The sequence below is a fragment of the Lynx canadensis genome, chromosome B3, assembly GCF_007474595.2.
Source record: "Lynx canadensis isolate LIC74 chromosome B3, mLynCan4.pri.v2, whole genome shotgun sequence".
Taxonomy (NCBI): domain Eukaryota; kingdom Metazoa; phylum Chordata; class Mammalia; order Carnivora; family Felidae; genus Lynx; species Lynx canadensis.
Window position 1 is genome coordinate 106,939,538 of NC_044308.2, and position 23,138 is coordinate 106,962,675.

A 23,138-nucleotide genomic window follows, 5' to 3' on the forward strand; every position below is an offset into this window, starting at 1 on the left:
TTGAATATATATTCAGATATACTTTTGTTGGCATTTTTTCTTTATTTTGTAAGTGGTTATTAATAGTTTTCTTATATGATTTTCTGTAATCAGATAACCTTACTGAACTTTTTTTCCTAAAAATGTTTTAGATTTTGAGTTTGTCATGACATAATTATATTTGCAAATAGCAATTTTATCTCGTCTCATAATTTTACACCTTTAAAAAAGTGTTAACTGTATTGATCACCATTTCTAGACATTGCTAAAGGATAAGAGCAGGTATCCTGTATTCGTTTTTTTCCTGGGAATTGTCCTAATCACTGTGTGTCCTCTTTGGCTTCAAATATATGTTATATTATGGAATTAATTTTATCAAATCCCTTTTATCATATGAAGAGATGATCATGTGTTTTTTTTCTTTGAACTTTTTTTAAGAAGATGACATCTTAATAGGTTGTTAAATGTTGGCTCATAGTTAAATTCTTAAAATGAGCTCTACTTGTTGATTTGTAATATATATTCATATTTTACTTAGGGTTTTTTGCTTCTGTATTAATATGTTCAGACTGTAGTTGTATTTTTGGGCGCTGTCTTTTTCAGTTTTTTTTTTTTTTTTAATTTTTTTTTCAATGTTTATTTATTTTTGGGACAGAGAGAGACAGAGCATGAACGGGGGAGGGGCAGAGAGAGAGGGAGACACAGAATCGGAAACAGGCTCCAGGCTCTGAGCCATCAGCCCAGAGCCTGACGCGGGGCTCGAACTCCCGGACCGCGAGATCGTGACCTGGCTGAAGTCGGACGCTTAACCGACTGCGCCACCCAGGCGCCCCATGTCTTTTTCAGTTTTTAATCAGGATTATGGTAGGGTTGTAAAAAGAAATGGGAAGCTTTTTTCTCTGTTCTTTAGGTAATTTAGGTAAATTGGGTATTATTACTATTTCTTTTAAGGCTTGTAAGATATTGATCATGAAATTATCTGATACACTTTTGTTTTTAATAACTTTATTTTGAAAACAATTTAAATTAACAAAATTTTAAGAAAAAAAGTACAGCGAACTTTAATATTAACCTGAATGACTAATTAACATTTGCCACATTTGTTTTACAAGTTTTATTTTTTTCCTTTTGTGTGTATACTCATGCGTGTTCTTTTTGCACACACAAATATGTATAAGCCAGTGCACTATTATATATTACACTTATATCTCTTTGGTCTTCTTTACCCTGGAATGGTTCTTATGTTTTTTTAATTTTATTTTTCATGAACCCTAGAGCTCTTTAGTTCTTTGATAACTTTCTCATTTTGTTCCAGAGTTACTGGTCTCTATTTCATAACTGCTTGAAAAAATTTTGATAATTTATTTTTAAGAACATTGCCTGTTTCCTCCATATTTTCAAATTTATTGGCAAAGAATTGTACAGTGTGTTTTTATAAAAAAAAAAAAAACACCTATCCGTGAGGCAAGTACAGTTTGTTTGATTTCTAATTTTGTATAATATTTTTTCTTAGACTAGTGGTTTAACCTATTTTTACTCGTATTTTCCTCCTATAACATCATATTTACCTTAATTTTTCTTTTTTTTGTAATGTTTGTTTATTTTTGAGAGAGAGACAGAGTGTGAGAGGAGAGGGAGGAACAGAGAGAGGGAGACACAGAATCTGAAGCATACTCCAGGCTCTGAGCTATCAGCACAGAGCCTGATGCAGGGCTCAAACTCACGAACCGTGAGATCATGACCTGAGCTGAGGTCTTACCGCCTGAGCCACCCAGGCGCCCCTTACCTTAATTTTTCTTAATATATTCCTTAATATATTCCTTAATATATTTCTCTCCATAGGTCTTGTGTGTAGGTGTGTGTGGTTGTTCTTTTTACTTATTGAGTTGATGTTTAGTATGCTGATTTTTACTTTTTTACTAAGGAAGTGTGAGTTTTCTTGAGTAAGGTTTGGTCACATCTCATTAAAATTGATACAAGGTTTTTCTCATTATTATTGGATTATATAGGATTAAATATCCTATAATTCTAAAAATACACAAACTCAGTGCAAGGTTTATTAGAAGCATGCCTTATTTAAAGCAATATCCAGGTCTCAGAAGTGTTCTTCTTTCTTTACTGCTACCAGCATCTACTGTTATTGTAGTAAAGTCAGATAGTATGGTCTGTGTCATTTGTTTTTCTTTTTTGGTGGGGAGAGGGGTCCTGGGGTAGGATGGGTGGGAGTATGTTAGGAAACTTTACCCCTTTCGTTTTCCAGTATACAATCAAGTAAATGCTTGGTTTTTAACTAATGCTTTAAGCATGTTTGAACAGAGCATATAGTCTTGATTTCAATATATAGTATATTTGAAAGATTGTTCTGTATTATCTGGCATAAAAATATTTAGCCCATAAAATTTGGAAGTTATAATTTTAGAGTACACTCTCATCAATTAAAAAAAGACAATCGTATTTATTGACTTAGTCTTATGCTTTTCTTTGTCTGAAATTAAAATCTCAACCCTTGACTTTTGTTACGCAGTTGACCCTTGAACAACATGGAGGTTAGGGGTACCAACTCTCCACATGGCCAAAAACTCACATATAACTTTTGTCTCCCCCAAAACTATTGATAGCTTACTGTTGATTAGAAGCCTTACTGAAAACATAAACAGTTGATTGTGTATATTTTGCATGTTATGCGTTGTATACCATATTCTTATAATAAAATAAGCTAAAGAAAAAATGTTAAAAAAACTCATAAGAAAGAGAAAATACGTTTATAGTACTGTACTGTATTTATAAAAAGGAAATCTGTGTATAAGTGGACCTGTGCAGATCATTAATGAAAAACCCAGCCACGCAAACATATACTTTCTATGGTTTAAAACTAAGTTCATCTCTATGACTTGTCATTATCTCTTAAGTAATCTCCTTCTTAAGGGTCACCTGTATTTGCTTAGCATATTTTGCCCACCCCAAAGTCCTCTATATTATGACATCTCCATTACTGAGTTTCTGGTTTTGATTAATCTCTTGGTGACATCATTTTGGCTTTAAATAGGTTGTTCATGAATGGTACATGGATGATACTTGTTTAATGCTGTCATAGTTGATGATACCTTTTCTATTACCTTCACATATAAATGCCAGCTTTGCTGGGTATAGAATTCTGGGAATATTCCCCTTTACTCTCAACATGTATAAGCATGACTTCATTATTGCATATCATGTGACAAGTTTGAGGCCAGCCTGATTTGCTTTTGTTTTTTGGTATGTTTCACTTTTCTGAATTTGTATATTCTTGAAATTCATTATCAAATTATACTTTGGTGTTGGTCATTTCTACTAAAATTATCTAGTATTTTTTTTTTTTAATTTTTTTTTTCAACGTTTATTTATTTTTGGGACAGAGAGAGACAGAGCATGAACGGGGGAGGGGCAGAGAGAGAGGGAGGCACAGAATCGGAAACAGGCTCCAGGCTCCGAGCCATCAGCCCAGAGCCTGACGCGGGGCTCGAACTCACGGACCGCGAGATCGTGACCTGGCTGCAGTCTGACGCTTAACCGACTGCGCCACCCAGGCGCCCCTAAAATTATCTAGTATTTGATGAACATTTTAAATCATCAAATTTTCCCTCAGTTTAGGATTAATTTCTCTTTTCTTTGAAGTTTATTCTCCAGTATTTGATTTTCTTTTTATAATGTACTAACTAAATTGTTGGATCTACATTCTTTGTATCTTTAATCTACCCACTTTCATCTCTTTATTCTTATCTGCATACAGGATGATTTTTCTCCTGTTTTTGAATTTTACCCCTTGCAGGTTGTTTTCTATAGGTTTTCTGCTCATTATTGTTTTTCATGCCATTTAAAATACTACAATAATTTTTGCCTCTTAAATTTCTTTCCTTAGCTCTATTAATACTTTTTATACTCTAGTTTCTTATTTTTCATACATGTTTGTTCTCTTACAGCTAGTTTCTTACTTTTCATACATGTTTGTTCTCTTACCGATCTAGAGGGCACAAGTCCAAAATCATTTGCAGTGGGCCAGAGTCAAGGTGTTGGCAGGAATGTGTTCACTCTGGAGGCTTTAGGGAAGAATGCAGCATTCCTTGGATTGTAGCCATATATCACTGTAATCTTCAGTGCCAGCATCTTCAAATCTCTCTTTGCTCTATCTTCACATCACTTCTCTGTGACAATTCTTCCACTGTCTTTCTCTTACAAGGACCCTTGTGATTGCATTTAGGGACCCCAGTATAATCCAAAATAATTACCCCATTGCAAGTTTCTTTTTTTTTTTTTTTAAATTTTTTTTTTTTTTCAACGTTTATTTATTTTTGGGACAGAGAGAGACAGAGCATGAACGGGGGAGGGGCAGAGAGAGAGGGAGACACAGAATCGGAAACAGGCTCCAGGCTCTGAGCCATCAGCCCAGAGCCCGACGCGGGGCTCGAACTCGCGGACCGCGAGATCGTGACCTGGCTGAAGTCGGACGCTTAACCGACTGCGCCACCCAGGCGCCCCTAAAATTATCTAGTATTTGATGAACATTTTAAATCATCAAATTTTCCCTCAGTTTAGGATTAATTTCTCTTTTCTTTGAAGTTTATTCTCCAGTATTTGATTTTCTTTTTATAATGTACTAATTAAATTGTTGGATCTACATTCTTTGTATCTTTAATCTACCCACTTTCATCTCTTTATTCTTATCTGCATACAGGATGATTTTTCTCCTGTTTTTGAATTTTACCCCTTGCAGGTTGTTTTCTATAGGTTTTCTGCTCATTATTGTTTTTCATGCCATTTAAAATACTACAATAATTTTTGCCTCTTAAATTTCTTTCCTTAGCTCTATTAATACTTTTTATACTCTAGTTTCTTATTTTTCATACATGTTTGTTCTCTTACAGCTAGTTTCTTACTTTTCATACATGTTTGTTCTCTTACCGATCTAGAGGGCACAAGTCCAAAATCATTTGCAGTGGGCCAGAGTCAAGGTGTTGGCAGGAATGTGTTCACTCTGGAGGCTTTAGGGAAGAATGCAGCATTCCTTGGATTGTAGCCATATATCACTGTAATCTTCAGTGCCAGCATCTTCAAATCTCTCTTTGCTCTATCTTCACATCACTTCTCTGTGACAATTCTTCCACTGTCTTTCTCTTACAAGGACCCTTGTGATTGCATTTAGGGACCCCAGTATAATCCAAAATAATTACCCCATTGCAAGTTTCTTAACACACCTGCAAAGATTTTCCAAATAACGTAATATTTATAGGATTTGGACCTGGTATCGTTGGAAGCCATTATTCAGCCTATTACAGATATATTTTGTTTTGCTACATTGAGATGAGATGACCACTCATGAAATAACAGATTAGAGTTCATCCTCATGGATTATATGCTGTTACCATCATAGTAGATATTGTCCTCTTTATCAAATGATACAAGCTCAGATGCCGTGTGGTCAATAAAAAGTAGTAGGGACTCTGAAGAATGCATGTTGTTCAGGGAAGGGGCTAACCATAAATGTGAAGGTCAAATTCAGGCTACCAGCTTGTAGTCCTACAACTGTTGGTGACTGTTTTTCTCTTTTTTCTTTTTTTGTTTTTTGTTTGAATTTGGTTTTGGTTTTTGTGTGTTTTCTTTTTTCATTCTCTACAAGTTGATTTTTCTGTTATAAAATAATCTTTGTCTCATAACCTTCATCTTGGTATTGAGAATAAAAGTTTTTAAATAGGATTCATCAGCATGGTTTTAGATTGAAGTATTAATTTACTAATGCCATTTACCTAAGTATTCCTAAAACTTTAGGCTTCTCACTTCTACATTTCTCAATGTAGAATTACCTTGTTCTGAGAATGGTTTATCTTTCACTTAATTTATCAATGTTTATTTATCAATGAAGAGAGTTAGAAATTAAGTGAAAGGATTTGTCCAAAGTCACATATTGGATACATCCATAACTTTTCAGTTTAATCTTATGAAAGGTATTTCCATTTACAGACATAAAATGGGTGTCTCCTTATTATTAAATTGGATAAGTGGGCAATTTCTCAAGTTCTTTTTACTTTATGTACAGGATTTTGTTTTTCTAGATTATTTTTAAGAAGGAGATTACTTAAGAGATAATGACAAGTCATAGAGATGAACTTAGTTTTAAACCATAGAAAGTATATGTTTGCGTGGCTGGGTTTTTCATTAATAAAGTATGAGTGTATACTTTGAGTCCTTGTGTATCTGTTCTGTTTCCCTTTCCTCCTATGTACATTAATAATAGTTTCGAAGCCAGCATAAAATGAGAAAAGGGCTTAGGTTTAAGCCTTGAATGTCAACATTTAATGGCTTGGAAGATGAAGATGGGTCTGCAAAGGGAACAAGGATGGAAAAGCTAAGGGCAGGAGGAAAGCTGGGAGTGTGTAGCCTCTTGAAAAACCAGTGGGAAATTGGAAGAGGGAGTGTTGAAAGCTTTTGTAAGAAATCAATCAAATGAGGACTAAAAATGTCCATTGTAATAAGCAACTTGGAGAAGTTTATTTTGGTGGAATGGTCAGACAACAGTGTAGAGAGCATCAATACTTGTTTTTAAGAAGATGAACTACAAAGGGAAGGAAAAGGCAGACGAGTAGCTAGAGGGGCAGGAGTCACGTAAAGACTTATTAGTAATGGGTGGCATTTGAGTATCTTTTTTTTTTTTTTAATTTTTTTTAACGTTTATTTATTTTTGAGGCAGAGAGAGACAGAGCGTGAACAGGGGAGGGTCAGAGAGAGAGTGAGACACAGAATCTGAAGCAGGCTCCAGGCTCCAAGCTGTCAGCACAGAGCCCAACGCGGGGCTCGAACTCACAGACCATGAGATCATGACCTGAGCCGAAGTCGGAAGCTCAACCGACTGAGCCACTCATGCGCCCCTTGAGTATCTTTAAAAGTTGTAATCCAGGGGCACCTGGGTGGCTCAGTCAGTTAAGCGTCTGACTTTGTTTCAGGTCATGATCTCGCGGTTTGTGGGTGGGTTCGAGCCCCGTGTCAGACTTTGTGCTGACAGTTCAGAGCCTGGAGCCTGCTTCAGATGCTGTGTGTGTGTGTCTCTCTCTGCCTCTCCCCGACTCACACACTGTCTCTCTCTCAAAAATAAATAAACGTTAAAAAAAAAAAGTTGCACTCCAATTGAAAGAGAGAGGTTGAATATAAAGAGGATAATAGTGTAAGGTTCCAGAGAAGACATGTAAGTAGTGTAAGATTCCTTTGAAGCATGGGCTTTAAAGCTCTAGTAGAGGGATTTATGTTAAGTGAGAGCATAGAGTCCTCTTTTGTAACAGAAAGGTATGAGGATAGGATGGGTATAAATATGGGTGGGTTTGTATGTTTGGAATTAACAAGATGAGGAAAGACCTGAGTTCTAAAAGAATTTCTTGAGGTGATCTCATGTATAGGTTTGTTTTTTCTGTAGTCTCTGATTGGCTATTCATTGAAATTTTTAGTTCAATAATAGTTTTTCATTTCCATGAACCTACTTTCAGAGTGCCTTTTGTTTTTTTGTTTGTTTTTTTAATTGACAGCCTGCAGTTTTTATTCATTCAGTGACCTTTCATACCTTGTATGTTGATGGATAGTTTCCAATTTGGAGCTAATGAATATTGAGGTACTCCCATTCTCCCTGTAACTTGTGAATCTTTAAAAATATATCCCCTAACTTTTCTTTGCTCATATTTTATTAAGCCTGAGTATTTGAGATTTGCTTTGCCAGAAATTTAATTGTTCACTGTTGTTTTCTCTCTGTCCCAGACAAAAAAAAAAAAACCGAAGTTTAGATTTCTTGCCTTTTTTCCTTTTCTCTTTACCTTTCCTTTTGTTTGTTTGTTTGTTTGTTTGTTTGTTTGTTTGTTTTGGTCATTTATCTTTGGTAGGATAGAAGGTTAGAAGACAAGTTAGAATAGGCAGAGGAAGAAATGGCACTTAAGGAAGTTTCAGCTTTATTCTCTGACAGCCTCCCCTGCCTATGAGCTTTGTGTTTTGTCTTTAAAAAGCCTATGTTTCTTTGGCGCCTGTGTGGCTTAGTCAGTTAAGCATCCGACTTCTGCTCAGGTCATGATCTCATGGTTTGTGAGTTCGAGCCCCATGTGGGGTTCTGTGTTGACAGCTCAGAGCCTGGAGCCTGCTTCAGATTCTGTGTCTCCCTTTCTGCTCCTCCCCTCCTCAAACTCTGTCTCTTTCTCTCTCTCTAAAAAAAATAAACATTAATAAAAATAAAAAGTCTATGTTTTTAGGTTTCCATTACTTCATTTGCAATTACACAGGATAGCATGTGTAGAATTGGAGTAAAAGTCCAAAACCTAGGTCCTGTTTCTCAGCCTTTACTGCAGAACTAGCTTTGTGGCCTTGAGCAAATCATTCTATTTCTTGGTGCCTTCTCATTTGTAAAATAGGTTTGGACAGATAATTTCTACCTTTTGGCTCTGATGAGTTATACAAGTTAATCAAAATCAAATTTGTAAATATAAATATGTGTGATCATTTTTTAAAGTAAATGAGATGAGAAATTTCAGACTCCCAATGAGAGAAAAATTATCCAAAGATTAACTTTTTTCCCTCAAATTGGTAAAAAGTTTTTTCATTCATTCATTCATTCATTCATTCATTTATTTATTTATTTTGAGAGAGAGAGAGAGAGAGAGAGCAGGAGAGGGGGAGAGAGAGCAGGAGAGGGGCAGAGAGAGAGGGAGAAGGAGAGAGAATCTTCTACAGGCTCCACGCCCAGCATGGAGCCCAACAACATGGAACTCTACCCAGGGCTCGATCTCATGACTGTGAGATCCTGACCTGAGCCAAAATCAAGAGTTGGCCACTTACTCCACCGAGCCACTCAGGCACCCCTCATGCACTTATTTATCATTACCATAGATAATTTTGAGGTGACTGCCTTGTATTACAAAATAGAATTTATGAATTACCATGTCTCATAGTGTAGGAAGTTAAAAGTAGTTTGTGTACCCTAAATTATCCTTTACAGCAGATATACGTCCACAAGGAATCTGTGTTTCTTTATTGAACCCCAGCTGTGGAATATATTGCTTAATATTCTGTTATTTAGTAAATGTGCATTTCCAGGGTCAGCTGAGCATTTGTCCTCTTCTTTGACAAAATCTATATATAAGCATTAGTGGGCAATGTAGAATATGCTAAATATTTGGTAGTGGTAGAGGGTTTACTTCCCATATCTCACTGCAAATGACTTGAATTTTGCCATGTTTTATACACTGCTACCAGTTAGTGTTCCATTTTTTCCCTCTTCCCCCAAGGAGCTTCTAATCTTTCTTGTATATAATCCCTCTGGATCCCCCCTAATCTTTAAAATATAATTTCTTCACATTGTTTACATATGTGTATTTTGACCTCTGTGTATGGAGCCCACTTACTATGTGTCCATAGGTAAACAAAAAAACCACAGTTTTTTTATTAAAAGACTACCCAAACGGTCACTTGAAAAACTCTTGTTTCTGGACTAATATGTTGCTTAAGGATCTTAACAGTTGAATATATAGAGCTTTTATGGGGAGGAGGGGAGGATTTATGAGCAGATTAAACCAAATGACAAGGTTTATTAAGAGTTTATGCTATCATTATAAGATCAGTTTTTCTTAATAAAAGCCAATGGATGGACTTTAATGAATTATTTCCTGGCTCGGCCTTAGAATTTTTCAGTTTAGGAGTTAGTTTTTAAAAAGACAAAAAATATTCACCAAATTTTCTGATTATATCAAAGATGAATACAGTCTTGTGATTGTCATAGTACTGTTTTGAAAAGTTCAGATCAACTGATAAGCTAGTGTTGTGGTGAGATCTAGTCAGCATGTGTGCAGAGTAGATTTAAGATGAGGTGAGGGGCACCTGGGTGGCTCAGTCAGGTGAGCATCTGACTCTTGATTTTTGGCTCAGGCCATGATCTCACAGTTAGTGAGATCAAGCCCCTCCTTGGACTCTGCTTTGAGCATTGAACCTGCTTGGGATTCTCTCCTTGTCTCTCTGCCCCTCTCCCACACTCACTAGTGCTCTCTCTCAAATAAATAAACATAAAAAAAAGATGAGGTGAGAACTAGAATTTCTCTCAGAAACTAGCTTAAGCTTTCATTGGCATATTGAATCCCCTTGGAATTTACTATTTCTAGATTTATGCCATTTTAATAATTTGACTACATAATTAGTAAGTAGTCCACTTCTGGAAGATGATTATGTAAACATAGTATTTATAAGAAAATATATTTCTGGTATTAATTTACATAACCATCTGCTGTATTTATGTAGCTATTGTTAGCTGCTTCACTAGGATTCTACAAATTACTCAAAATTCCAGGAGGTAAGATTTCTAAATTGCCTGTTTTTGCTATGTGAAAGTCCAACCACAAAACTTTGAATGTGTCCTTGACCCATATTTTTATATTTATGATTGAGCAGGACCTAAAATTTTATCAGATGGTTGACTTGGTTTGTTATTTTTACATTTCTAACATGTATATTTCAAACATATATATATTTCAACATATATATGTTAGAATATATATTCTAACATATATTTCAAAAAAGAGTAAGTTCCCTTTTAGGTAATATCAGAATCTAGATGTGACTGTGTATGTCAGAATGTAGTAATAATTAAATACTTGTTTGCTGAGTGCCTCATTTAAACCTCAAAGCAACATTCAGAGTTAAGTATAAATGTGTCCATTGTATAGAGAAGAAATGCTAGATTAGTAAATATCAAACATCTTAACTATATCTCCCTCCTCCCCTTTAGCTCCCTCCTCCCCTTTAGCTAAAGGAATTGAGGTACAGAAATGAGGCAAATTGCTGTTGACTTTCAGCAGATGACTTAACTTTATGATGACTCAGTCATCATCTAATCACATATCTATCTAGGCGTCCCATCTAATCTTTTCTATGGATACGCAGATGCCTAGGTTCCAACCCTACCCTGGAAATTCTGATTTGTTAATTGTTATTTTTCAAAAGGTCCACAGGTAATTCTTTTGTACATCTATTATCAAGACCATTGCCTTAGTAAAATGGTACTTCAGAGTCAGGCTTGAATTAGAGTCCTGATTCCTCTAAACTTAATCAGTTGAGTGACCTTGGCCAAGTCCTTTAGTCTCATTAAGATTCATCTATAAAGTGAAGGTATTATTACTCACTTTAGAGAGTTGTTGAGAATGAATGAATGATTCTTAAATGTTGTCTGCTATTAAGGTGTCATCGTTATGTTATCCTTTGTCCAGTCAAAACACTCACCCTTGTCATGATATGTATCAAGTTGGTATCTGGTAATCTGATGAATATGAGCATAAGGAATAAATGGCTAGTTTTCATTATTTACCTTCATTAGCGGAATTGTAATAAGGGACAGAGGAGTAGGCAGGAGATTGTTTTATCACACCAATCAGTCATACTTCTCTTTTGTGTATTACTTTGGCCCTGATAGGGAAAGAAGGGGAAAAAGGTTACTGGAAACTATTACCTTCCTGAGGAGTTATTCTTTCCCTTTCTCTCCCATCTTCTTCTGAAAGCTTAGCATCACTGGCATCATCAATCCTTTAGTCTCATAACTGCATCCTGATGTACCTAGGTACTTTTCCCTTCCCCCTACTTCCCCTCCCCCCTTTACCTCTATTAAATTTCATTCTATCCTTTGTTCAGATTGGTTTGAATTGAGTTGTGACTTATTTGATGACTTGCACCCCAAGTCTCTGCATTCCTAGGCTATTACTCAAGTAGAGGTCGACCTAAATTCTAACCAACTGTCTCCCTGTGTTGTCTGGGTCCATTCCAGACCAGGGTTTGTAGTTACTGGTTCTTGGGAAAGGATTAGATTAGCTAAGCCTTCAGGCTTGTCCACATGGCTGTTTCTAGACCCTCTAATCTCCTTTACTATTTATAACTAAGGGTCATAGAGTATAATAATAATGATACATGTTATTACCATTAAATTAATACATCAGTAGATTATAGTAGGTTGATTTTGTTCTGTGTAACAAGCTTTGCTATATGTATGATAATTGCTTTGCACTTTGACAGTTGAGGCTGTACTATTTATAGTAATTTAATAACTTAATGGCTTTGTCAAAGACTGAAAAACCTATGGAAATGGTAGAATTTGCAGTAAACTTTAAAAGATGGATGTACTTTTCTCAATAAGTAGGGAGGACGGGAAGGGGATTCCAGTTAGGGGAACTAACATGAGCAAAGGCTTGAAGGAGTGTGCAAATTTGGACCATTGTGAGTAGATCATTTTTTACTTTTTCAGAGAGTTCATGTAGTAGCAAGAAAACTATAGGTAGTTCAGAATTAAACTGGAAAATCCTGAATCTTCAACCAAGATGTTTGAATTAGTAGGCTTTTGGTATGTTGTGAATTCATTTGGCTTTTTCTTGATTAATATACACATACAACTTAGGTCTGAGATTTCCTAAGAGATTCACCTGTTTATTGCATTCTTAAACACTTGGCCTGGCTCTAATAAGCTGATGACTACTGCCAGATCTCCTTGCTACCTCAAATGGTTGTGCCTCATGGGGGCAGTGTCAGGTCAGCTACCTTTATCCTGATGCTTTAGTTCTATTTGCCTGGTTCTAAGCTGTGCCTGATCAGCCTTTCCCCCAACTCTTTCCTGTTAATCTCCAGGTTCCACATCAGCAACACAATGTCTGCTTATAAGAGTTGTGATTTCTAAATCTCTCTCTCTTTTTTTTTAAGTAAACCCTACGCCCAACGTACGGCTTGAACTCACGACCCAGTGACTGAGCCAATCAGCCGGGCGTCTAAGAGTTGTGATTTCCTGGGTGCCTGGGTGGCTCATTTGGTTAAGTGTCCCATTCTTGGTTTTGGCTCAGGTCATGATGTTGAGGTCTGTGAGTTCGAACACCAATGCGGTTCGAGCCCCAGTCCTTTGTGCTGGCAGTGCAAAGCCTGCTTGGGATTCTTTCTCTCCCTCTCTCTCTCTGCCCCTCCCCTGCTCATGCTGTCTCTCTCATAATAAATAAACTTTTTTTTAAAAAGTTGTGATTTCTTATTTAAAGGTTTGTCTCCTTCACTCTTAAAAAGGTTGTTGGATATGTATTTTGTGTGTGAGATAGTTATTAACTTTCCTGTTTCTCTTCCTTTGCAGACCTAGAATATCAAGACATAATGGGAGCATTTTTAGACAAGCCAAAGATGGAAAAACATAATGCCCAGGGGCAGGGTAATGGGTTGCGATATGGGCTAAGCAGCATGCAAGGTTGGCGAGTTGAAATGGAGGATGCACATACGGCTGTGATCGGTTTGCCAAGTGGACTTGAAACATGGTCATTCTTTGCTGTGTATGATGGGCATGCTGGTTCTCAGGTTGCCAAATACTGCTGTGAGCATTTGCTAGATCACATCACCAATAACCAGGATTTTAAAGGGTCTGCAGGAGCACCTTCTGTGGAAAATGTAAAGAATGGAATCAGAACAGGTTTTCTGGAGATTGATGAACACATGAGAGTTATGTCAGAGAAGAAACATGGTGCAGATAGAAGTGGGTCAACAGCTGTGGGTGTCTTAATTTCTCCTCAACATACTTATTTCATTAACTGTGGAGACTCGAGAGGTTTACTTTGTAGGAACAGGAAAGTTCACTTCTTCACACAAGATCACAAACCAAGTAATCCGCTGGAAAAAGAACGAATTCAGAATGCAGGTGGTTCTGTAATGATTCAGCGTGTGAATGGCTCTCTGGCTGTATCGAGGGCCCTTGGGGACTTTGATTACAAATGTGTCCATGGAAAAGGTCCTACAGAGCAGCTTGTCTCACCAGAGCCCGAAGTCCATGATATTGAAAGATCTGAAGAAGATGATCAGTTCATTATCCTTGCATGTGATGGTATTTGGGATGTTATGGGAAATGAAGAGCTCTGTGATTTTGTAAGATCCAGACTTGAAGTCACTGATGACCTTGAGAAAGTTTGCAATGAAGTAGTCGACACCTGTTTGTATAAGGTAGCTAGACTTTCTTTTAAAAGATAAAAATGATTTTATGTCATCTTAATTATTACTCTAGTATTTAATCATTTTAGAAACTATAGTTCTCAGAAATAAGTTTTTGGCACAAAAACTGCAGGATACTCTTTACCAATTAGGAAAATTTAGGAACATTTTTTAGAAATAAATTACCAAATATGCAAGAGTTATGATCTGAATGGTCTTTTACTAACCATTACTACTTGAGTCTTTCAGTATTGTGGAAGATTATCAAAGGCAGAAAGATCACATCAGAGTGCATGTTTTAAAAGGAAAGGGAGGGTTAGGCCTTTGTCTATAATTGAAAAGCATTTTAGAATTTTAATATTTTATTTTTATCATGTGATATCTCAGTATACTCATGGATGTACTTTGAGACTATGGTGTAATGAATCTGTAGCACCAGCAAAGAATTTAGTGATCATTGGTGTGATGTAATAAGAATAGCCTTGGACATGGAGTCAGAAGAACTTGGTCTGAGACTATGACTTCAGGTAAGCTATTTAAGCTGTGTGGAAAAAATCAGTTTCTATCATTGTAAAAAAGGTAAGAGAGATTATTATACTGTCACTGGGGTTGTTGGGGAGGATCAAAAGGGGTAATATATATAGATGAGCCAGGTCAGCCCCTTTATTTTACAGGTGAGGAAGCTGAAGCAAGAGGAAGCACACTTAAGAGTCAGGCCTTGAATCAGGCTTACCTCTGTTACTTTTGTACTCTACAGTCTTGGACAAAGTGTTCAACCTTTCTCAGCTTTTGAATGGAGATCATAGTATCTAACCCACAGGGCTATTGAGGAATTAAATTTTTTGTCAGTAGTGTTCATTAACTAATTCTTTGATTTTTTCCCCCCCAGCAAATGTTGATTTTATAAAACTCTCTGAGGCTACATATTTGATTTTCTTTCAACGTGCAGAAAATGAAAGTTGTCTAATGTTCTGTGTAGTTTTATAAGCATACTGCCAGCTCTACCTAAAATCTTAATTAAAATCTGATCATACTTAGAAATCAGGTTTATGTAACATCCAATACAAATCAAGTTTATGTAACATGCAACACATGTTACAAAAAATCATTAGAGCAACAACTTAATAGTGCACACTGTTAATTTCTGAATTTGATGAGAGGTGAACAATGATGAACAGTGATGCTTGTGTTTTTTTGTCCCTTTTAGTATGCATAAAAGTAGTATCCATTTGTTGGTCTTATTCTGTAGCTCTTGAGAATTAAGTAGTTGTTAGCTAAATTCAAAGCTGTTTTCTTGAGAGAATTATCACATTCAGAAACTAGTAAATTATGACTCAGCTTCCACTTATTTCTTCTGCATTCCACTCCATTTTAAAAATTATTCAGTACCTTATCATTTGCCACATTTTATACTGTTTTTCTCCAAGATTCTTTTTAATATTAAATTCTTTGTATGGTTTGCTTAAACTAATGTTATAAGGTCAGTTTTCCCATACAGAGGCATCAAATACTTAACATGTAAAAGTTAACTCCAGTTCCCAATAGGAAGAGGAGTATGGGGAGGCTACCATTGATTCAAGTATTTTAATTATAACATTTTGAATACCTAGGTGTCTTTAAAAGTTAATGTACTTCCTAAAAAGTCAGTTGTTCTTAACTTATGAAAGTTAAAAACTGTTTTATAAACTATATACATGTATTCTTACTTTTAATTTCATGTTTCTATTATGAAGCAAGTTAATTAGCCCATAATTTATTATGATTCATTTTAAATATAAATTTGTCAAGCATACATGTAACTACAGATCAAATCCTCTTGTAAGGAATACCACTAGAATTTTCTGTTTTGTTGAGTGAGTATGTACATGTATTCGGGTTAGGTATCACTGCAAGTTAAGTAGGCCACCAGTAGTAAATGTTCGGCAATATTTTTTTTTTATAGCATTTAAAAAAATTATTGTTGCAGTGGAGGTTAACCTGTAGTGTTTCTTCTGTCTTTTGGAGTGTTAGTTATACTGTATACCATACGTACTATTATGTGTATGGCAGGGGGGTGCCTCTCCACATATGCGTATTTTTTTCTCCTTAAAAACCATATGTGTATATGTTTTACTAGAACAAGTATAATTAAAATTGTCGTGGCTATAAAGATTCTCAAAGCTTTAAAGACCAAGAAGAAAGCATAATATTTCTCAAACTTTTTTCTTCCTAGGGAAGTCGAGACAACATGAGTGTGATATTGATCTGTTTTCCAAATGCACCCAAAGTATCACCAGAAGCAGTGAAGAAGGAGGCAGAATTGGACAAGTACCTGGAAAGCAGAGTAGAAGGTGGATCATTTAACAAAAAATAAGTAGCTTTCTTAAAGAAAAACCTCAACACAATCAAACTTTAATATTTTAGCTTTTAGACCTTTACATGCCTTTGACATTTAGTGTTTAGTGTACAAAGGTGGGAAAGGGCATTTCTGTAGTCACTGTTCAGATGTTTTTGATTGTCCTATCACAGTTATAATAGAAATAAGAACTAATGTGGCGCTGTACGTTCTGTTCAGGATACTTTTGTTTAAAAAGGCTAAAAAGTGTGTGCTTTAAAATTCTTGATGAATTCACTGGCATGAGTAATTTTATGCCAGGAAAGTCTGATTTGTGATTTATTTAATGATGAACAGATTGTTTATGATGGTGATAATTTAAATACCATCTTTCTGTGTAAAGCTATGTATATGAATTTAAGATTTTTAGGACTTTTTTTTTTTTTCAATAACTTGAAGATCACAGCCTGGTTATTAGCAACTTTCATGTGCCACAGCTTTTAAAAATTTATTTTAAACTGTTTCAAGACTTGAAGACATAAGACATAAACTGCCTCATCAAGATAACATAGACCTGAATAGAAGATATGCTAGGTCTCTACTTGGCAGAAATGCAAATGCTGAATAAAATCAGCATTTTATTGCGAGTTCCAGCAGTGGATTTGTCATAATTCTGCAAATTATTTTGAGACAATTAGAAAGATGTCTGTAACTGTCAAGTGTAATGGCTTTAAACATTTGAAAATATATAACCTTTTACTCAGCTACTACTTGATATAAATGCTAAGTCTCCCCAGAGAATTGCATTTCGCTGCATATATGCAGTAAGCATGTAGATTATGCAGTTTCTTTAAGAAGAAAAACTTTAACATGCTTATAAAAGCGTTAAAATACATTTTGGGCTCCTGATGTTATGAATTTGCACGTTAAAGATCTAAGAGCATGTAAGCATTGACCTACACACTATTATATCCTGCTGTGCCTGCATTATTAAAATTAATATGCACTTTAATTTTGTTTTCTCCCTTTTTACTGTTTGATATCAATTATCAGTCTGATACTAGAATCATGATTGGTTTTGATTTTCAGTACTATCTGGAGCTGCTGTTTTGTTTTTATTGCTCTCCCCCCACTTGATAGCGATATATCTAGTGTGTGTATGTACTATTTACTATTTCATTCATTGGACCTACTTATTCAATGACTTTGTTTTCTCACTATTATCCAAGGATCTTGGAATTTTTATATTTTAAATGATTCATTTTGATATGTTATTTATATAATACAGTAAAATAAAATATTTAGAATGCTACCAAGTTATTTCACATTGATTCAAACTGCTGGTTAGTGGAAAAATGAAACCGTAAGAATCTGTATTGGGATAAATTGGTATTTGATTTATTGGCACTTTAACTTGGGTGTACATGTTTTCTTATTGATATAAAAAATAAATACTTCAGTTTTATTTGCTATGAAATAGGGTCACATTTTTGAAATACAACTTTTCTCTTTAGTATGCACTCTTTAAGTTTTTGGTGCAATTCTAAATAATTGCTTTAGATACATAATTTTATGTTACAGTATAAAGTTTTATATTGCTTTTTATCCAGCAAGGATTGCCACCTGAACAGAGTTTACATCAATACTCAATATTTTTGATATGTCGAAGTGTTATACTTGTACCATTCAATTTAAGATTATTGTGTCAGAAGTTAAATTTTATATTCCTTATTGAGATAGATTTGATAAGACTGCAACTAGAGAATAAATATATTACATTAATTAAAATTGCTACTATATTTTAAAACACAGAATGTAACTATTTAAATTGCAAAAGTTGTTCTAAGAAAAAAAAGACTGCATTCAGCCTCCAGAACAGGCACTGAATATTCTCTTCTTTTTTTCTTTATTTTTTTAAATACATGCCTTCAAAATTGCTGTGACCTATCAAACCTCATTTTATTTGCTTTGAATACTTTTGGCTTCTCTGTCCACACCGTAGAAAAGAGAAAAGGCTTTTCAGCTCTCCTGTTATCTGTGTCCTTCTAAATACTTGACTCTGTAGGGTTGTGAAAAGATTCAGCTCATAATTTAAACCACATCACTTAAGGTTGTGGTCCTTTTAAACCAATGTAAGATTGTTCTTCTTCTACACATATATTTTTTAAATCTTTGCTGCTGACTGCCCAAGCTTTAAAGTTGCTAATTTGGAGATAAATACTAGAATCCCTCAAACTTGGTGTGAAGTGGAGTGGGGAAGAGTAGAATGTGTTTATATGTGAGTGTGAGAAACATCTTCTATTCATATATATTCTTTAGTAAAAACATTCAGTCTTTTTACAGTTCTAATTAAAATGTATAGTCCAACAGCAATTAAAGGAATATTTCTTAAGATTCATTTTGTTTTCCTTTTTAAAAGCAGAAGAGGCAATGCTAGTATAGTATTAATGGTAAGACAGTTTAAATGTATTACTGTCCCATGTGGAATAGGAGATATTAACTGTTTTTAAAGACTTACATTCATTTTTTTTAAAGAATTTGTCTTCCTGTAATTTTCTTCACAATTAAAATACCCAAATATATATTTTAACAGAGGAGATGTAAGATACATCAAATATAGATGAATTAAGGTAATGTTTTTTAGACCTGAAACTATCATTGATTGAATTTATCATCAGTGTTCATTTCTATTGTATTTAGTTATCTATCCAATAATTGTGTTGGCTTAGCAGAGACTGTATGTTAAGTGTATTACAGCTTTAGATTGTGAAATTGTGCAGCTTAGGTAAACATCAAAACCCTTTATTTTTGTACGGCAGATTTCCAGCATTAGAACTATGTAGAATAAATATACTAGATGTTAAAGATTATACAATAAAGGAACTTGGCAAACCAAATCTGAGATCCTTGCTTTTTGTTCAGATTTAAGACTGGTTAAAAAAAAAAAAAAGGCAAAAAAATAATACATGGTAAAATTTGGCCTTAATTCCAAAAGGACAATTTGAGCCATTTAAAGAAATACGGGTAGCAATGTCTGTCTTTTAATATGCGGCTTTAATGAGGAATTAGTATTTTAAAACCTGATCAGAAGACAGAAGATCTTTATATGCATTGTGACTTTCAAGGGTATTTACAAATTGAGAACTAGAATGATAATTTTATTGCCCTAATGATGACAAAGAAAATCTCTTAGGATAAACATTTAAAAACAGAAAATTGAATAAAACTTGAACCTTTAATTTACAGATACCTTTGGTATGATCTTGCGTTTAGAGTAAATACGCTGAAACTCCCATGTAAAGATTTAGTCTGAGAGTTAAGTCTTTTGTACGTAACTGTTGGTATTCTGTGGTATGAGGAACAGTATGCATCTACATGGCAACACTGCAGATCATATCACTATACCCATTTAGTAACTGGATGTTTTGAAATTAACAATTTAAAATGCAGTTGTATGGTTTATCAAATTAAAAGTTACGAAATTTAGACTTTTTTCCATTCTGTATGCCTTGTTCAAATAATCAACTAAAGAAATGGTATTATATATCTGTTTATTGCCTAAAGTTACTTCAGACAAAAACTAAGCTGTGAGTGGTATTCAGTTATATAACCTAATCTGCACATGCTACTTAAGTATCGTTTTGCAAATATAAACATGTAAAAATGATTTGGGTTAGTATATAATCAATAAATTCCCCTATACTTAAAGGGTTTTTTTCCTTTCAAATTTTGAAATTATTTTTTTTAAATCTGTGTAAAATTCAGGAAACATGTTTCTAGTGTAAAGAGAGGAGTTGACCTCCTCCAAAGTAAACTAGTTGACATTTCATTTTCATACCTATATCCTTGATTAGGTAATGCATTGGTTTTAACATGAAAATTTTTTCACATGTTTATCTTGTTCATTTTCATTCTTTCAACTTAATCTGGAAAGTATCTCATTTTTGTGTGTCATTTTGTGCATCCCTTTGTCATAAATTTTCAAAAGTCAACTTAATTTTTTTTCTAATACCAGCTTAGAAAATCTCAGATGTGGTAAATGCCATCTTTAAAAACCTAAGTTATCTTTGTTTCGTTTTTTTTTTTTAATTAAATTTGAATAACACTTACAAAAAAAGTACTTCTGATTCCCAGAAATCATAAAGAAGCAGGGGGAAGGCGTCCCTGACTTAGTCCATGTGATGCGCACATTAGCAAGTGAGAACATCCCCAGCCTCCCACCGGGGGGTGAATTGGCAAGCAAGTAAGTTACATTCTGCACACTCTTAAAATTTGTCTCAGTACATAAAAATATTAGGTGTTCATTGACCAAATGTGTATTTACCTAATTTCTGAAGTGATCTTCAGGATGTTTAACCGCAATTCAGTGTTTTTCATTATTAATGGTACATGGTGCTTGTTCAGAACAGGTGTCAGGATGTCATTGTAACTTATTACACTGAAGGCCGTCTTTAGTGGAGACGTGGGTTACGTTGATTTCCTCATGTAGCATAAGTATAATAAATATAGTGAAAGAATTTTTTAAGCTAAATTACATAGCACTACAATTTTCATTTTTATTGCTGCTATTGTAATTTGATTTTGTTGATCCCTGGATAATTTAGCACCCCAGGGATAAGCATTTTTCTCTTCCTCCATCTGGGCCATTTTTCTATATCTCTGATTTTCCCAGTGTTTTTGGTTGTTGATTCCTGGTTGGGTGGATTTTGTTGTGAGGGAAGATAGGAGGAAGCATTTCTTGCCTTCTTCTTTGTGCACCTCAGTTCACAGAACTGGACTAATTCGTGTTAAAAATTAAGCTTACATCTTTGTAGGAAATTTTATAAATCAAGCATTTGTACCTTAACTATCCATATAATTGACCTACGAAGATATATTGACAATTTCCTTGATTTTCTACTGTGTTATAGAAATGAAGCCAGGTTCCTTATGATCATTTGTCTAAATAGAAATTGTAAAAATTCCTGTTTGAAGCTTTTATTTCTTTTCTTCCAATGTGACCTTCTGTGAAATGACTGTCTATAAAATTGCTTCAAATCAATTTTGGAAGTAGGGAGGCTATAACTTACAATACCACTACAGAGTTTTTAACAAAATATTATTCAAAAATTAATTCCTAGACTTTGCAGGGAAAATGTCATATTTGACATTTCTGTTTTATAGAGCTTTTTAAAGGGGGCATTACAAAAAGCAGAAATTCAAATGTAAAAATTTATCCAAATTATTTTACCACAGCAGATGTTGACGTTACTTCTATTTCAAAACTAACGTTCAACTCTTAACCAGAATATGTTACTATTATATCTTAAGACTAGCATCACTGCTGAGTCATAACCACATAAGCCAGTTCAAATGAAGTTGACCCTACTGACTGATTTTTTTCTTTAAACCATGACTTTCAGTCTTCTATTAATTGGGTTGGTGGAATGTTACATTTTAGAATAAATTCACATCTAGTTTAACATTGGGCTTCAAATATCTTAAAGTGGATCACTTATTGACAGTAAGAAATAGAATTAAAATAATTTCTAAGTGTAAGATTATCTGACATTTTAATGAGCACCTATGAGTTATTAAGCAGTTCTGTGCTCTAAAGAATTAACTTTCTGCATTTTTTTAAATTTAGGCGGAATGTAATTGAAGCCGTTTACAATAGACTGAATCCTTACAAAAATGATGACACTGTAAGTAGCATTTTCGCTCCCTCTGCTTCTCCTTCCCCACCACTCTAAATGTGCACACCTTCGTACCTGTATTTTGCAGAGCTGTTCACTGTACCCATTTGCCCTTACACACACCCCTGATTGATTGTTCTGAACTCTGGGTGCACCAAAGTTCTCGTGATTGAGGACATAATCATGGTGAGTGGCCACCTCTCTCAAAAAAGAAGAAAGTCCCTTTGAATTATTGCTGGTTTTTTAAGCCTCGGCAAGCAATCAACTTCAGAAGGTTTGTCTCTACTAAATGTTTTTTTTGAAGTTGCTCAGAATCTTGAATTATTCTGAGTTTTATAAGGAGCTACAATAGAACTTCAGATTGCCCAGCTCCACTGAATAGTTTTTATGTTTGGAAATACCTTGTCTGAGAACCCTGAAGTATATACTTCGTTTAAATACTAAAGTAGAGAATTCTACTTATGTGAAAAGAATGCCCTATTCTCCAGTTTTCCTGTTAGAATTCTGTTGCAGTATGGTGTTTACAGCAAAGTGGTAACTTAAAAATCATTTGGGCACAGCTCGAAAATGTATACTGCTCACATCTGTATTCCTTACATCTCTTATGACTTGAGGTCTTAATCTCTTCTTGTGTAATAAAAGTTTATAAAAGTGGTCTAAAAATAAATTGGGTTTTAATTGAAGAAAATAAGAAATTTTTTTTTTTTTTCAACGTTTATTTATTTTTGGGACAGAGAGAGACAGAGCATGAACGGGGGAGGGGCAGAGAGAGAGGGAGACACAGAATCAGAAACAGGCTCCAGGCTCCGAGCCATCAGCCCAGAGCCAGACGCGGGGCTCGAACTCACGGACCGCGAGATCGTGACCTGGCTGAAGTCGGACGCTTAACCGACTGCGCCACCCAGGCGCCCCAAGAAATTTTTATTATATGGTTTAGAAATACATTTGGTCCACCTCATGGTAAAATCATATTTTAAATATTTTACTCCAAAACAGATTTTTTGAACAACTTGAATACTGATACTTCATATTAGACACACACACATACTTACATACTTTAAAAAGCATTTATAGACTGAATGTCAACTTTACAAAACCTTATCTTGCTGCATTATCCCAAGAGTAATGTGCTTTGGCACCTCTCAGCTTTAATGTAGTTCCTTCTTTTGCTTTGTTTCCTTTTATAA

General features: G+C 34.8%; 1 protein-coding gene across 1 annotated transcript in view; it reads left to right on the top strand.

Annotated features, from left to right (window-relative positions):
- PPM1A (protein phosphatase, Mg2+/Mn2+ dependent 1A) overlaps nucleotides 1-23,138 on the top strand; it is a 49,642-nt gene that overhangs the window by 19,998 nt on the left and 6,506 nt on the right. The window contains exons 2-5 of the mRNA XM_030319241.1: nucleotides 13,121-13,974; nucleotides 16,175-16,292; nucleotides 20,411-20,519; nucleotides 21,903-21,960. Of these exons, the coding sequence (XP_030175101.1) occupies nucleotides 13,141-13,974; nucleotides 16,175-16,292; nucleotides 20,411-20,519; nucleotides 21,903-21,960 (1,119 nt within the window). The 5' untranslated portion in view covers nucleotides 13,121-13,140. The remainder of the gene's footprint in view (nucleotides 1-13,120; nucleotides 13,975-16,174; nucleotides 16,293-20,410; nucleotides 20,520-21,902; nucleotides 21,961-23,138) is intronic.